The sequence below is a fragment of the Centroberyx gerrardi genome, chromosome 4, assembly GCF_048128805.1.
Source record: "Centroberyx gerrardi isolate f3 chromosome 4, fCenGer3.hap1.cur.20231027, whole genome shotgun sequence".
NCBI lineage: Eukaryota > Metazoa > Chordata > Actinopteri > Beryciformes > Berycidae > Centroberyx > Centroberyx gerrardi.
In genome coordinates, this window is record NC_136000.1 from 19,195,043 (window position 1) to 19,211,447 (window position 16,405).

General features: G+C 43.7%; 1 protein-coding gene across 1 annotated transcript; it reads right to left on the bottom strand.

Moving 5' to 3' along the window:
• Positions 1 to 1,209: 1,209 nt before the first annotated feature.
• znf469 (zinc finger protein 469) lies at positions 1,210 to 5,810 on the bottom strand. Its single transcript, XM_071912058.2, has one exon. It carries the CDS (start codon positions 5,795 to 5,797, stop codon positions 2,312 to 2,314), a length of 3,486 nt encoding a protein of 1,161 aa, XP_071768159.2. The 5' UTR covers positions 5,798 to 5,810; the 3' UTR covers positions 1,210 to 2,311.
• Positions 5,811 to 16,405: the final 10,595 nt, after the last annotated feature.

Here is a 16,405-nt window from a genome sequence, read left to right on the forward strand (position 1 = left end):
TGGGAAAACACAATTGTTGAATTACACATACTATTGTGAAATCAATAATTTTTTATGAATAAAATCTTCATTTTGCAATATTAAGGTATAATCTCTGATAACATTGTATTGTCTGCTCTATTTTACTGGACAAACACAATTGTTGAATTACACATACTATTATAAAATCAAGTTTTTTCTTTTAATTGTAATTGATAAAACATATATTGATATTGTGTGGCTAAATTAAAACAACAGATATGACATTGTGATTCCCTTACTTTCAAATTAATGTTGATACTGGAATTTAAGAGTAAGTGTAAGCTGATTCATGTAATGAGAATACCGTTGGGATCAATGACATTCATTTTCTCCATTTACAGCAGGAGGGCACACACAACAATAGACGGTCATCCATCCTCATAATCTGGCCCTGCTCATTTGGTTCAGGCGATGCGTCTACACTGCTAGAGTATTCACATGCTCCAGTGAGAAACCACAATGGTCTGAATGAGAGGAAGACACTCTACCGCTGGCAGAAAACATTTTATTGTATTCCCCAATAGCTGAGAGCTTGAGCTTGAGTCCTTGAGTAAGAAAATAACCTCTTTACTTTCTGTCTGTCTACTTTTACTACCTTCCTACATCTATTGTCCTCCTCTTTTCTTATCCCCCCCTTCTCTCAGGTCTGTGGGTAATTTAGTGGATGATGTGAGAACACCGCTCCTCCTCACATCCACCCCCGGTGTTTCTACATGTCTGCCGCTGTGTACTATGGCTTTTTATTCCTATGTGATGATGAAATATGCTCACGTAGGAATAGAAGCCATTTTACACATGGTGAGAGAGCAACATGATAGAAGCATGATAGAAGTGGGAGTTCCTTACTGCTTGCTCTACAATGTTCTTGGAGACTAACATATGGTTTGATGAATGTAACTGTCTTGTGTTTAATGTTTCCCTGTAGTAATGATACATTTATGCTCATCTTTCAGATGATGAGTTAGCTCATTGAAGTGCTGAGCTGAGAAAAAATGAGTTAGACTTTGTTATAGTTGTGTGTGCACCTGTTTTTGCCTCCAGGCACAAACAGCCTCCACTGCTTCGAGTGTTTGATGTGTGTGGTGACAGCCGCAGTCCGCAGGGATGGAAGTTGGAACATTTGCAAAAGATGTCATGAACAAAGGAAGAAATGAGCAAGGAGAGACCAATACAGATCTTTAATAACCAACTATAAAAGAGGCACTTAGTGAACCACTTTACAACCTGCAAGAGGCATTGCATTTCCCTTTCTTCTCATTCTTTGATTCTTTTGCACATTATTAAAATAAAACTTTGACATTAAGCATTACACCAGAAAATAATCTACCTACAATATTATACAATATAAGATACATACAGTATAAACAAGATAAAGCACCTTTTTTGTCCTAGTAAATACTATTCATAATTAAACAGTTGGAGTACAGACACAAATGATTGAGTTTGTGATTTGTGTGTGGTAATATCAGTGCATGGGAGGAACTCCGAATACAGGTCTCAGGACTGTGATGTGTCCTTGTATGCACCTGAGTTTATACAACGGAAGAAAATTTTGTTTTCTATCAACCTACATATGAACTACTTGGATGGTTTACACAGTATTTTATCATTTAAAAAAAACAAACTACTGAGAACCAGTAAGAACAGTCGGATGAATGTACTGCTACAGATCTCATGCTCCCTTCCGAGGACATTGGCATTCACATTACAATAAAACATAATGTAGCACCAGTTAATGTTTATACAAAAGGCTAATACAATGAATGTCAATGCAGTACAGTAAAGTAAAAAGAGTACAAAATGAATATTTTTGGAAGCATGTACAAAAGGTGCACAGACAATAGTCCAGGTCAGTTATGACGTCATTTGGTCCTGTTGCAAAAAGACAATAACTGCTAAGATCATGTTGTGAATGCAAAACTAACATGCATTTCTTGGAAAAAAAATATTTTACTGTATTTTCAAGTATTCTTTTTTTTTCTTTCCTTTATGTGAATGAAATATAATCTCTGAAATGGATAATATCCAACAAAGGAATAGCAGAAAAAAGTTCAATGATTTGCCCAACTAGCATATTCATTGTTGACCCAAAATTCATATCTGCCATTAGTCCTCACATTTGTGTAATAAAAACACCTTTACAAAAGAAGACATAAAGTGACTACATAAGTATTTAGAAAAGCATTTCACAGAAAAGAGCTGTGCAATCTCATTCACCATAATGAATTGTCTTGATCATTTGTAATTGTGAAATTTACAGTCTCTTTTTCACAGATCCCTCAAACCCCTTTCAGTTAATAGATTCTGATGTGTCCTTCCTTAAAGGAATCTTAAAGCTAGTGAGTTTTTGGCCAAACAGCTGGCTTAGGAGGTGGTTCTGGGATTCCACCGTCCGGTAGGAATGGCTTTCCATCGATCTAACCCCCATCTTTGGCCTAGACTTATTCAAGGAATTGTTCATGGGAACTGCTGACACTTTAGAAACTGGGGAATGCAAAGGGCGTCCTAGAGGTCCCTTTTTGGCTTTGTAATCCCCGTTCAGATGGGTCACAATCTCTGCTTTCTTTGGTGTGCAGTTATCAAGCAAACTTCTCTTTGATTGCAAACTCAGGTTTGCAGTCTTGCACTTGGAGACTATTTTGTTGCTAACAACGTCGTCCCGTACTGAGGAGAGAACAGGATAGTCATTGGGTCCATCTGACTTTCTTTGCAAAGATGGACTCTCACACTTGCTGGGGCGAAATTTCTTTTTGGCCCTAGCGTCGACACCGAAGTTCTCTCGTGTGGCAGGAGAGGAAACCCGTTGCAGGCTGTGGGGCGACTTTATCTCTTTCCTTTTCTTCTGTTGTCTCAGAGAGTCTCTGTCCTCATTTGAGACAGATGCATGGAAGGAAACCTTGGACTGGAAGACTGGTGTTGACTCTGTAGCCCTTGAGCTGCTAGTGGTAGTGCTGTTTTTAGTGTTATCACTTGTTTTGGCTGGGGAGACTTTGTCTTTCATCTGACTGCTACCTTGTTGCTGCTCAGCACCATTAGATATCAAAGTTTGCTGTTTGCTGTCATTATTGTAAGCTTTAGGTGTATTTTGCCCCTGCTCATCCTCCCTCTGTTGGTCCATCATATTAGCAGCTAACTCATGCTTTGCTGACTCAGGTGTCTTTGAAATGATTTGATTTTCTCTAAAGCTGACAAAAGAATCCTCACTAGGTGGAACTAAATCTCTCTTCTCTTCAGTGTCAGCTGTGCTACCTTCAGCAGAACCTTGCTTGGCTTTAACCCTCTCCTCCCCCATTTTACTATTTTCTTTAGAGTCTGACCATTGTGAGGCTGTCTCTGCTCTGATGCAGACTGACTCATCCTCCTCCTTCACATCACACGGTTCAGTAATTGATTTCCCACAACCCTCTTTATCAAGGTTCGGTGAGGGAGTGGGGTCAATTTCCTCTTTTTTGGGTGCAGCAGACTCTGAAGAGCCCATATGAAATGTACATTGCTCCAGCTCCACAAGCAGATCAGAGTAGTCCTCAGCAATGTCCTCAGTCTTTACGTTTGTATTGTTCGCATCATTGCGATATTCATTTGCACTGGTCTGTGTGGAGTCATCTGCTGTGGATACAGTGGGTTTTGAAGACTGCATTTCAGAGTTCTGGTTTAAGTGCAGTGAGCCTATGCTGGCAATACCACTATCTGAACTATTCTCTTGCAGACTGTCAGAGAGAGTCTTCCTCTTCTTACTTGCGGGCAAATCACAGTCATCCTCTTTGGAGGCAGATGCTTTGACAGGTCTAAGAACACCTCTGAATTTGAAGATTTTGTTCCCCCCTGACAGATGTTTTTCCATGTGACGATCAAACTGTTCCTTCTTAGAGAACGTATAGTTACAGGTGCTGCAGATAAAGGATTTTTTAATCACATGCATGACATCAGCACAGAGCTCACAGGTGTAGAGGGTGGTGTGTTTTGAATCCAGCTCATCCACCTCCTCATGTGCTCTCTTCAGGTGGTCTTTTAGTTCCTGCGCCTCCTGATAAGAGACTGGGCATTTGTGACACAGGAAAATCTTCTCCAAGTTGTGAACCACTAAATGTCTCTGAAGTTTGAATGGTTTGGGGAATTGTTTCCCACAGTGGTGGCAGTCTCTTGAGGGGTCTTTGCAATTGGGATGCATCTCCACACTTTTAGGTGTCTCTGTTTTGTGGAGGACCTCAAGTGGTGTTAATGTGCTCTGCTTCCCACTTGTTCCATTGTTGCTTTTAGTTTTGTGGAGTTTTGGCTCAGCTCCCTCTGTAGTTTTCCGCTCTCCCACGATGCTGTCTGTAGCCACAGCCTTCTCTTGTTCTTTCGTGGCTTTACTGGACTCTCTGCTGGTTTTGCTGGGGCGGTGCTGCATGATTGAGGTGATAAAGTTCTTCACAGCTGTCTCCTGCATGAAGCAGCCTGGAATGCCCAGCATGGAGCCCTGCGTCTGGCCCTTGCGGGCAAACTGGGTGGCATGCTCTCGTAAGTGTTCATTGTACATCCACACATCTGATATCTCCTTCAAGCACATTCCACAGGTCCAGATACCTGTCTTGTTCTTGGCATGTTTTTCCCTCAGATGGTCTCTCAGTTGCTCCCTGGAGCTGAACTTGCGCTGGACACACATGTAGCAGGTGGGGGGTGGAGAGGGGTTGTGGGACAGCTTGTGAAAGTTCAGCTCCCCCAGGGTGAGAAACCACGTGAAGCATACCTTGCACTTGTACTGCTTATCTTTGACCTTTATGCCGCCATCTTGCCGTTTCCTGCCTCGCCGCTCTGTTACTTTCTTGGATTTTTCAACATCTTTATTCTCTATGTCAACAGTTGCGATGGGAGGAGCCACTGAGATATCTTTATTAGAGTCGAAGAACTGGATTTCAGGAAGTTGAAATGTAGTGTTGATGTTTTGAATGTCTATGCTGTGGAAATTTGGTACGTTGTCTGTGACACTTGGCTCCGCAGGGTAGGAGGCAGAGGGCAGCGGCACAGGGCAAGGTGGCATTTCTGCTTTACAGGACGTTGCATCAGAGGATACAGTCGGGTCTGCAGGAAAGCCATTGTAGTCCCTGGAGCCACTCCATTCTATTGAAGATTTATCAATGGTGCTCTCAAGTGGATTTAAGAGGTCTCTGGCAAGCTCTTCAGTATTCTCATGAATGTCCTCATGATCATTAATGGCTTGTTTGACATCTGATAATGGCTTGGCATCACCCTTCAACGTGCTGTTATGGCACATATTCAACATGATGGCATCATCAATAGATATTGTCTCATATTCACAATGGCTGTTCTGATTGTCGATGAATGTTTGCTCTGCTTGGTTTTCCATGAACTGATCTTTATTTTGCATAAACATTTCAGGAGGAGGGTAGTCTTGAGTCAGATGTGGATTAGGTGATAGCTTCTGTCTTTTGTTTCTCTTGCTGTAAACCCTTGGGCACTTTTTCCTTTTCGCTTCCTCATCTCTGGGGAACAGCTGTGAGAACGTGGTGTCATCGTCGAGTAAGGCCTTCAGATCAGGACTTATGCCAGGAGGACTGAGAGGGGAGGAATTCAAGCAGGACAGAGGGTGTACCTCATCTGAAGGGTCACTGTTTTTCTCACATTTTATCTCAACTGCCACTTTTCTAAGAATCTCTTTGGCGAGGCTTTCTTCTGATCCTTTTTGTTCACACATCTCTTCCACAGCATACAATTTCTCTCTGGACTCATCACGTTCTCTGCTAACATCCTTGTCAACAATTACACCACAGTCCATGTTTATATCGTTACATACTTCTGCTGCTCCATTTGACATCTCTGTCACACTTGTACATTTCATCTCAGTGTTGTTTTGATTTAATTCCACAGTTTCATTGAGTACATTTGTCTCTTTTGTTGGAGAACTGGATACATCTTCAAAGCCACAGTTGGAAGCAACAGGGAGAGGGAATTCCTCTGTTTCAGTAATAGTTTTCTTAAGATGTTTATTGATTTTCATCTGATCCTCAGGAGACTTGCAGGGCTCTTGTAGTCCACGGTTTTGGAATTCAGGAGTTATGGCTTGAAGTATGTCTGTTTTTAATATATTTAGAAGCTCATCAGAGAAAGGGTCAGGCTTTATGTTTACCTCACTATTTTTGTTCTTCCTGGCTTTGTTATTCTTCTTTGTCTTTGTAGGCAGGGGAGGATTTTGGTGGCCTATTTCATCCACTATCACTGATGTACTTGTTTCAGTTGCCGTTCCCTCCAGGATTAAATCAGTCTCTGCTGTTTTAGATGTGAGGATGTTACTTGTCTCAGGACACAGAGTCTCCGACATCCCATCTATTTTTGTTGGGAAACAAGTCTGTGAATCATCTTTATGCCCTTTCTCTGTAGTTTGTGATGCTTCGTAAATAAGTATACTCCCTTGATGGCTTGGTGTTGTGTTTTCCAGGACAGTGTGTTTTTCTGCTCTGACCAAATGTTTCATGGCCTTATGTCTCTTTAGCCCTGGCACAGTCCTGAAACACATGGAGCAGATTTCACAGAGTACCTTTCCCTGTTGAGTGTTGTTCTGTACACTTGTCTTTTTTTGTGAGATTTCTTCTTGTACTTGATGGACTGTTGAACACTGGCCAGTCTCTATTGTTGGTTGTTTCTCTGATGGTTCTGCTGGTAGAGGCATTTGTTCATTTTCACAGATGATGAGTGGCTTAGGAGTGGGCGGACCATCTGAAATGTCTTTTCTGAGAAGTGTGGCGTCCTTCTCACAGGGAGCCTCAAGAATATCTGAATTCTCTGCTTCAACCTTGCTCAGGAGGTCAGCATGAATATGCAAATACTCAATAGATTCAAGTGGATTACGGCAAACCTCCAAATCCTTCTTTGCATCGCCAGTTGAGGAGTCAGTGCTTTTGATTTGAGGTGGGAGACCCAATGCAATGCATGTAAATTTCATACTCTCCTGGATGCTGCTACTGTCCAAGGGTTCATCTGGTAAACTTAGTTTAGCTGCAGGGTCTGAGTTCAATGGTATCTCTGTGTCTATGACTGTTGCGGTTTTGTTGAAAATCAGTGCGGGGTCGACACTCAGGTCACATGGTTCACAGTCATCTCTAGGACTCTGCTTGATGTCTGGCTTCTCTTCAGCTTTATTGGGTGGTGAAATTGGGATGTAGTCATATTGATTTAGTTGTGGAGGGTCATCTGATATGCCATTGTAGTTCAGCGGGCTAAGCTTGAAATCATACAATGGGTCTCTCTTTGTGAGGCCCTCTGATGCCTCTGATGGCTCTGCTGTGCTGCTCATGGGAAGTGGGGAGGGTATGGTGGCTTCAGTGCTGGGAATTTTACACTCTGTGAGTCCCAGGTCCAGTTGAGGTGGGCTTATCAAAGCATACTCCATCTCAGCTGTTGTGGTCAGTCGTTCATCATTGTGCAAAGCCTCTTTGATATTTTGGTTATCATCTTTGTTTCGGGGGGATTTCATGTTTTGAATTGATCCTTGGTCAATGTTTACATTATTGCATTTGTTCTGTGACTGACATGGATCCTCATGTATGTCCAGTTTCTCCATTGAAGTGTGGGGAGAAGTTGAAAAAGTAGGACTGGTTGGTGGAACAGATTGTAGAATCAGACTCTGACTTTCTTCCATATCCCCTGGTGAATTCTGGTGACTTGCCATGAGATGAATGGGAAGATGTTCTTCGATGTCCTTAACATTCAAAATCTCTGCTTCTTGTTTCTGAATGGTGTCAAAAGCAAGACCCATTTCAGTTTTGTTGTGATTAAATGGAATAACTTTGCAGGCATGAGTATCCAGGATGGCATCAGACTGTGAGAGGGTCAACAGACTGCTTTCTCCCTCTATGGAATTAGTACTTTGAAAGGGTGAGCAGTGACTGGTACACTCTGTATTGGTTTCCATCAGTATTGGACTGCAAGGCTTATCTGTGGTGACTATCTCCATTGACATATTAGTTGTTTGACCAGCACTGTAAATCTCAGGAGGGCTGCAATTTTGAGAGGCACCAAGTCCAATCAAATCATCTTGTTTTGGTATGTCAACAGCAATTTCACATTCCTCTCTCAAATTGTCTGAGCGCTCCACTTTCAATTCACCAGTAGGTGATGAACAAAAGTCTTCAGAATTATTATGGATATCAGTGGATATCCGTCCTTCCAATGCCTTTTCCACCACATCCTCCATGCTCTCGCCCAAGTTTAGGCTGGTGTCTGTTAGAGCTGGAGGTGAAGGATGGCTGTCAGATTGATCAGTTATTCCCTTCACTGCCTCTGCTTCCTCGTGCTCATCGATGGTAGAATGTTCTGGAATGTCAGTATTGCTTTTAAAGAGTTTGTTCACGTTGTCCTCTGTTTTACTGTTTTCACAGGTCTCCTCAGCCACATGTGAGTCATGCATCTCGATATCTGAGCAGTGAGCAGACTCAATCATATTACTATCCTCAGGAATATCTTCCTCAACTGATATGACTTTAGTCTCTGCCCTGCTATCATTGTTTTCTATGGGCTCACTTGGCTGCAATAAAATTGGATGGTTTCCATCAACTGTGGGGTCAATGCTGTTAGAGAGAGATGACTGTGACTCATTCAAAATGAATTCAATATCATCCTTCCGCTCATTGATATTTGGAGGTGATAATATATTCTCCTTCTCAGTAATTGCTTCCTTTTCACTATGATCTCCTCTCTCAACTGCATCAGTCGTCTGACATTCAATTTCTAGATGTTGTTGACTCTTGAGAGAGGTGACATTCAATTCCTCCTGTTCTGGTATAATGGGTTCTTTTTTGAATATGGAATCTGAAATCACCTCCAGGCTTTTCATCAGGTTTTCAGCATATCTCTTTTGTTCTAAAATCTCCTCCTTTGTTTCTGTGGGAGTCCCTGTTTCAACATTTGTGTCCTCTGATTTTTGGTTATGATGCAGCTGAGAGTGTTCAATGTGTGAGACTGTGGTTATCAAATTTGGTGTATCATCCTCTTTTTCAGTAAAATGTTCAAGGGCTCCTGGTTCATTGTGGGTTGGAGTGTGAGGACTATGGTGTCCACCCATCAACTCAAACTGGAATGGACTGGACCATGGGAGACCTGGCTCAGTGAAATGTTCTGTTGGCATACTAGTCACTGGCACGTCTATGGTTTGCACAGGGCAACTCATATCCAGACCAGTGCCATCATCCGATTCATCACCCAGACGTAAAGGAGAAAACTTGCTCATTTGCAACTGCTTGGGGACATCCTCAGATAGTAATGGTGGGCTTTGCATCTTAGTTGTCTGGAGCTGGTTTTCAAGTTCATTCACTATTCTCTTTATCTCTAGCTCATCCTCTGATGCGCAGCTGTTGAGATTTGTGCTGTAGTCCATTATTTTTTCTGGCAGAGACAAAGGAACATGATTGTAATCTGATTTCTTTTCATTTGATTTCTCACAGTTGCCTTTGTATTGAGATATCTCATCTGGTAGCACTGGGCTGACATCCACCATAAGGCCCCAGTCCCTTTGTTCCAGAAAGGGAGAGAAGGATGATACAAACTCTTCCTTTTTATCAATTGTACTTTCTATTGCACTGAAACTCTCTTTCTGCATTGGCATATCTGCGTAAAGGCCGTTGTCAAAACCTGCGAGGTCCCCAAACATGGATGAGGTGTCAAATGAAAGTGGGGATTTCATGAGCCCCTGGTCCTGGTCCAGGGGGTAGGGCATGAGGTGGGACGTGTCTTTCTGTATCAGTGGGCCTTGGGTTTCAGTTGGGGATAGGCACACCTCATCCATCAGAGAGGTGCAAAGAGATGCTGACTTGGGGTCCAAGTCATTGACTAAAGTAACTGCCTCTTTCACCATGCAGACACTGTCACTCTGTTTTTCAAATATGGTACTGTCTGATAGCTTTGGCTGTGTAGCTTGGGGTCCCTCACTGTCTCTTCTTCTGCACACAGATTTTCCCTTTGTGTTTCTCTCGTTATTAAAATCAGTTTCTCTGTTGACGGTAGGGGAGTGTGAGTCAAACTGTAGTTGCTTGACATCTGTACTGCTAGATTGTGTTGATTCTTCTTTGGGGCAAGTTCTGTCTATTCTCTGTGGGCTGCTTCTGTCAGAATTGATTGCTGTGCCAGTTTCTTTGCTATATGACTCCAGCTTCTCTCTTGATATTGTGTGTGAGCTTCTGCATTTTTCAAGGTTTCTGATTGTATCCCTTGCCTTAAGTGGGGATGACACTAGATCGGCATCTTCTGGATTTGAATGACAGCTCTTTGGGGCCTCTGCATTGTCTTTGCTATCAGAAAGAATAGCTTTATCAGTTTTATAGTTCTTGACAGATTTAGTGAATGTCAGTGCTAGTGTGCTGGATTCTTTACACAACTTCTGTGGTGAGGACCTTTCATAGATTTTTTGGTCTGGGGGCTCTTTCCTCTTGATTTCCATCTTCTTCTCACAGTCTGAGTCAGTGCGGTCAGTGCTTTTGGGGCTGTTGATACTATCGCTAGAAACACTCACAGATGTGCTGAGTTCACTGCTAGTGGATGACCTGCTTCCCCTCCTCCTGAGTCTCTGGTGAGAAACATGCTTCTCAGGGGAGAGGGAAACCTCTTCACTCTTCTTCACCTCAAAACACTCCTTTGACTCATGTCTCCATGCAGCCTGGTCCCTCTCACTTCTTGCTCTCCATTTGCACTCTTTAGTGTATGTGTATTTGCAACGACTACTTTGACTCAGGCGGCCTTGGCTTGCTATCTTTACAGGCTCACACTCATCATCTGAGTCCGAAACATAGTCATATTCTCCGAACGCAGGGTTCTGTACAGTGGGAGTCAGTCTCTCCATTACCAGGGAGAACTGGAGGTTTTTGGTACCTTTAACATGGAGCTTATGGAGCTTATTTTTCTGTTGAACTATTTTGTGAATAAGTTCTTTGCTCCAGGTACCCCCTCCAGTTCTTTTCCTCTTATTCTCTTTTACTGCAGTTCTTGAGGTTGGGGATGTGGAGGCCTGGGAAGGGGTTGACCCTCTAAATACAGAGCTGTCCTGAAAGCTTTTAACACCACAACGCTCAGAAAACTTGCTGGATAAGAGAAATCTTGGAGTACTTGTGTTTTCGTCCTCACTCTTGCACAGCTTTCTTGCCTCTTTCACTTTGCTGTCTTGTTCCCTCATCTTCCCCCCTGAGGCAATTCTTGAATTTTTATGAGAGACTCCTTTTTTGATGTTAATTTTCTCATCTTGTTCCAAATTCAGAGATATTTTCTCAAGTTTGCTTTCTCTGTACTGTTTATCTGTCTCTGGGCTCTCAACATCGGAGTCATAAAGATACTTTCCCTGTGTCAGAGTCCTGTCATCATCTGTTGCTTGTTTACTTTTGCTCTCAAAGACCATGGATTCTTTGGTTTTCAAAGATTGTTTGTTTGATGTTGCTTTGACAGTGGTGAGGTCATCATCAGCAAATGCATCTATAAAGCTGCTGTCTATCTCTGCATTGTCTGACTGATATCCAAGTCCATTCAAGGCTTCTGTGATTAGGCTGTCTAACTTGGCATCCTCCATTTCCAATTCAGGGAGAGGGACAGGAAGGTTGCCAGGACCAGAGAACAAGCTGAGTTTCATTGGGTCATCCTTGTTGTCTCCCTTTGTCTCACTGTCAGATATCAGCTCTCCATTTTTATTGAGGCCCAACAGAGAGAGATGAAGTTCAGATGGGCACCTTGACATAGAGACACTAGACCCAGAAGATGCAGCTTTTGACAGTTCGGTCTGAAACTTTCTGCTGTCCTCCATCTTCGATATGTCTTTGAGGTCATTTTGTGCAAAAGCATGCTGAGCACAGTATTGCTTATGGCCTAGAAATGAGGCCAGATTGTTGAAATTCTGATCACACTGCTTACATGTCAGAAGCACGTCTAGCTGGTCAAGATTTGCTGTGGCTAAAGAGGTGGCTAACAGCTGATGTGCAGAGTATGGTGGTGGAGGCTGGTGATGATCCACCCCGAAGCTATCCATATAACCCTTATTTCCATCCATAGCAGTCTTTGGATGTACATTGTTTTGCAGGTAGCTCATCATGTCGTCTTTGGCTCTGTCTGGTGCATAAGGAAGGTTTCGGGGGGCATCAGAATGAAATTGGTGAGGGTTAGTGCTTAGGTGATCTGACGGTAATTGAGTTTTGGCTTGGTGCTGGTGATAAAATGGGTGAGGGGGACCTGCCTTTGATATCTGACTGTCCTCTGAACTGAGGTTAACAGGGCTGGTGGATGCTGGAGAGAGGGAGGAGCAAGTACTGCTAGATGTGGGGTTATGGACCGGGGAGGGCAAGGGGGATTCATAAGGTGACACCATCATAAGTCCCATAGGTGGAACTTGTAATGGTGGATAGCCATAGTTTCTCGACGATGCCCCTGGAAGAGATTGGTTTAGTCCAAAATATGTAGCTTTATTTTTGGACTCACAGACTTGTGCATGGCTCATCTCTACTTTAAAAGATGATATTGTACTACTGCTGTGCTTGACAGTTTCCTGTCTTTGGTTAGAAAAACCTTCACTAGGTCTGTTGTTTTGAAATGAGCTGGGGCTTTTCAGGGAGCTATTTTTGTGTGATTTACTATCATCTTGCCAGTCAGAGGGGGAAACCATGTAAGCCAATTTTTGGTTGCTTAGTTGCCTAGATAACTCAATTCTGTTTTGGCTGGGCATGGCAGAGGTTAGGCGTATCTGCTGCCAGGGCATTCTGCCATTTTTAGATGGGTTTGGCCTTTGGTCGAGTGCTGGCTGATTCTGAAACTGAAACTTATCATTCATATCAGCATATGGAATTGTGTTTTGATCAGCTGGTGAATATGTCTTATTAGGTCCCTCCCACGAATGTGGTAATCTGTTATGAACTTTGTTGTTGATATTTTTATCAAAAGGCACTGAACCCATGTGAATGTTACTGAGTGGAGGGCTGTTGTATGTTTTGTTCGGAAAGTGCATTTGGGAGCTTGGACCTTGTGCAATATTTCTTGCATGGTGCACACTTCCTTGGATGAGTGTTCTCTGGCTGGCAGCTGTGTCTTTGGGGTGGCAGTTCCTCTTACTCCCCGAGGTGATGGCTGCATCCCTACTGTCTGCCTGTCCAAAAGCCTCGGTGCTCTCTGGCAGGGCACCCTTCCCCTGCTCTGACTGCTGCGAACTGGAGCCAGAGCTGTCACTACTGGCTGAGTCCTCACTCAGACTCCTGGGACAGTGCATAGAGGATGCTGCCCCTTGTGGAGCTTGAATATACTGTGATGGTGGGGGGTGGGGATAAGAGGTTCTATCCTCTGGCTGCTGTTCATTACTGAACTGAGAGTTGTTTTGAGCGATGTCTTGGCCCTCTCCAGACGTAAAGGAAAAAGAGTTATGGGTCACATGAACAGAACTGAGGGAGGAGTCTGTAAAGTCTTGGGACTGGGGGTTCTGTTCACAGGGAAAAGAGTCAGAGGTTGATTCTTCCAGAAACTGATATCCATATTGAAATGGACCAGGCACAAATGCACTTGCCTTATTGGCCTCTGTGAGGGCAGTGGATTTTTGTGATGAAATCCCATAGTTAGCACCATTAAAAGTCCTTTCAGGAGACTGCCATGCATTAGAGCCACTCAGCTGAAAGTCTGCCAAGAGCAGCTGGCTGCCAGGCTGTGCATTGTTATTCTCCATTGGGGCTGGCTGCTGCTGCTGCTGGGACAGGGGTGGATGTTGGTGGGTAGAGGTTCCACCTGAGGAACCCAGTGCCTGTGAGGTATAGCTTGGGGAGGTAAGGTTGGAGGAGGCCTCCTGGAAGCAGCGGCTGTAGTTGAGCTCCTCTTGCTGCAGCTCGGCCTCTCTCTCTGGTATACTGGGCACGTGGAACCTGTAGCTGCCCGAGACTGGGCCACGACTGGCCTCCAGCTTCTTGGGTGGCGAGACCTTCTGCTGTGGGTAGGCAATACCGATGTTGGGGTTGGAGCGTGGATTTGTGATGCTCAGTCTGTACAGCTGCTGAGGGTTGCCACGCTCCGACTTTCCCGACCGCTTGCCCTTCTCTCGGCTGCGGCCCTTTCCGCTCGGGGACTGGGGGCTGCCTTTGCCACTCGGCCAAGTCCTGTCAGTGGCAAATTTTGATCTGTTCTGCAGTGACCTGAAGTCAATCTTCCCTGTCTGCTGTGGCCGTATTACAGCCTCACGTTGCTGAGAATAGTCCCTTTCCTTGTCTAATTTTTCAATCTTGGCCCCTCTGCTGCTGGCCCTGGCCTCAGCGCCCGTGCTTGAAAAGTGCTCTGAAGACTCCTTTGTGGTTTTGTCACTCTGCTGCTCCAGCGTCGTCCCCTCATCCTGCAGTTTGGACTCAGCGTCCAGCTCTTTGACAGCGTACTTACGCTGAGTCTCTCCTGCCATGGTGCACGAGGCGTGCTGTGAAGGCCTGGTCCTCAGAAGTGCTATCTGGGAGACAGGGGCATGGTCCTCTGGGTAGTATGAATCAGTAAGCTTCCAGTGGCAGGAACTGCAGGGACAGGGCTGCTCGCTGCAGGCTCATCTCTTCACTTTCATTGTGAACCACTGATCTGGCACCAGCATAAAGGAGACCTAAGGAGACAGAATAGAGATGGGTCAGATCAAATGCTTTTGTAATCCAACAAAAACATGAAAGTGGTAAGATAATTTCTAATTAAAGTTGGTGACACTATATTCAAATAAACAAGCACATTCAAAGAAAAGGAAAAGCATATGTTTTGTTTCAAAATAAACAAAATACATCCATTCTTTTATCCAAGTATTATATATAGAAAATAGAATAAAAAGAGTTATTAAAAGATATCTTCTCACACAATTAATTGAGAAGATACATGTTTAAATAAGCAATTCAAAGATCAACATTGTTGTGTAGAAGACAGAGAAGTACAACTGCAATCTTCCCGGCTTTTGCCAGTAGAGAGCACTATTGCAACATTACACACTAGTGGTGTCATGGACTGCACAAAGAACCAGTGTAATCAATAGTGAAATTTATAATACTGCCAAACTTATTCTCCAAGATACTGCTAACACTTAAATTCCATATTACTGACTACAATAACAAGACTTGTCAAACAAACAAATATTATAATATCTGAGTGTTTGTTTCCTGCTGTCTGTGACCTTGCTTGACATCAGTGAATTGATGGCAGTAGTATTACAGACAAAATCCTTTACATAAACAATCAGGCAAAGAATCCAGTTTGGTCTTGAAATGATGAAGCACAGTACTGAGGATGAGAAGAATACAGTATAGGGATCCAAAAGGCACTGCCAATACATGAATCACAGACTCCTTAAGAACAGGGACACAATGCCACAGTGTTCTAATGCTGCGGAGGGCTGCAGGTTTAGATCATGGAGGAATATCAGGGATTAGTCAGTCAGCCATTAGACAGTGAGAATTGCGGGCACACTGACGTTTGTTGCCTTTCCTCAGGCATCCCAGACACCGCTGCTCAGGTCCCAGTTTACTTTGGCCCTCTGCTGCCGCGGCTTCTTTTGAGGTCAGACCAGAAGCAGCTCAGAGTTAGCACCGAAATGTCATTTCTGGGTCTGTCAGCCAAAGTACCATCCCTCCTTCTTCTCTGTTTCCCCCGGCTGTTACCAAAGCCAACATTCGGGGGTGGCAGGGTGACCTAGTGGTTGTAGAGACCACCATTCAGTCGGAGGGCTCGGGTTCAAACCTCTGTTTTGTTTTGGCTACCGACTGCTCTGCTGAAGTGTCCTTGAGCAAGACACTGAATTCCTACCAGCTCCAGGGAAGTTGAGACCCTACATCGCTATTATTTGATTTCAATGACAGTACATGGAAAATGTGGCCTATGTGAACACTGTTGCACAGAATTTGTGGCCTCTCTGTTCCATAGCTTTTTAGACCACTTGGGCACCATAATCAAACATCTACTTAAGAACTTGAGAGTGCAATGACTGTAGTCCTGACAGCTCTTCTTGCATAAAGCGTCCTATTAAACTATTTTAGCCACTAAATGAGACATGATGTCAATGAGAGCCTTCTTGTCGTGTTAAAGGAGAAGCAGACATGTTCCAGTGCAGACCTCTACAGTAGATGCAATGCAAAGATGTTGGAAAAATATCTGCTGAAACTCCATCCTCATCAGTCTCACAGACGATAGAGGTGTGGCTGTTAAGCCCTCTGGGGGTCACATTAAGATCAACACCTGATTTTCCATTCTCTGGTTAACGTAATGGCACTGAATGTTTGGCTTGACTGCTCTCCTCACTCTCTCAAGTAGATAACACACACACACTCTCTCAAGTAGATAACACACACACACACACGCACATACACACACACACACATGCATATACGCACACACATATGTCCTTGTCCTATAGCCCATAGGCCTATGCCCC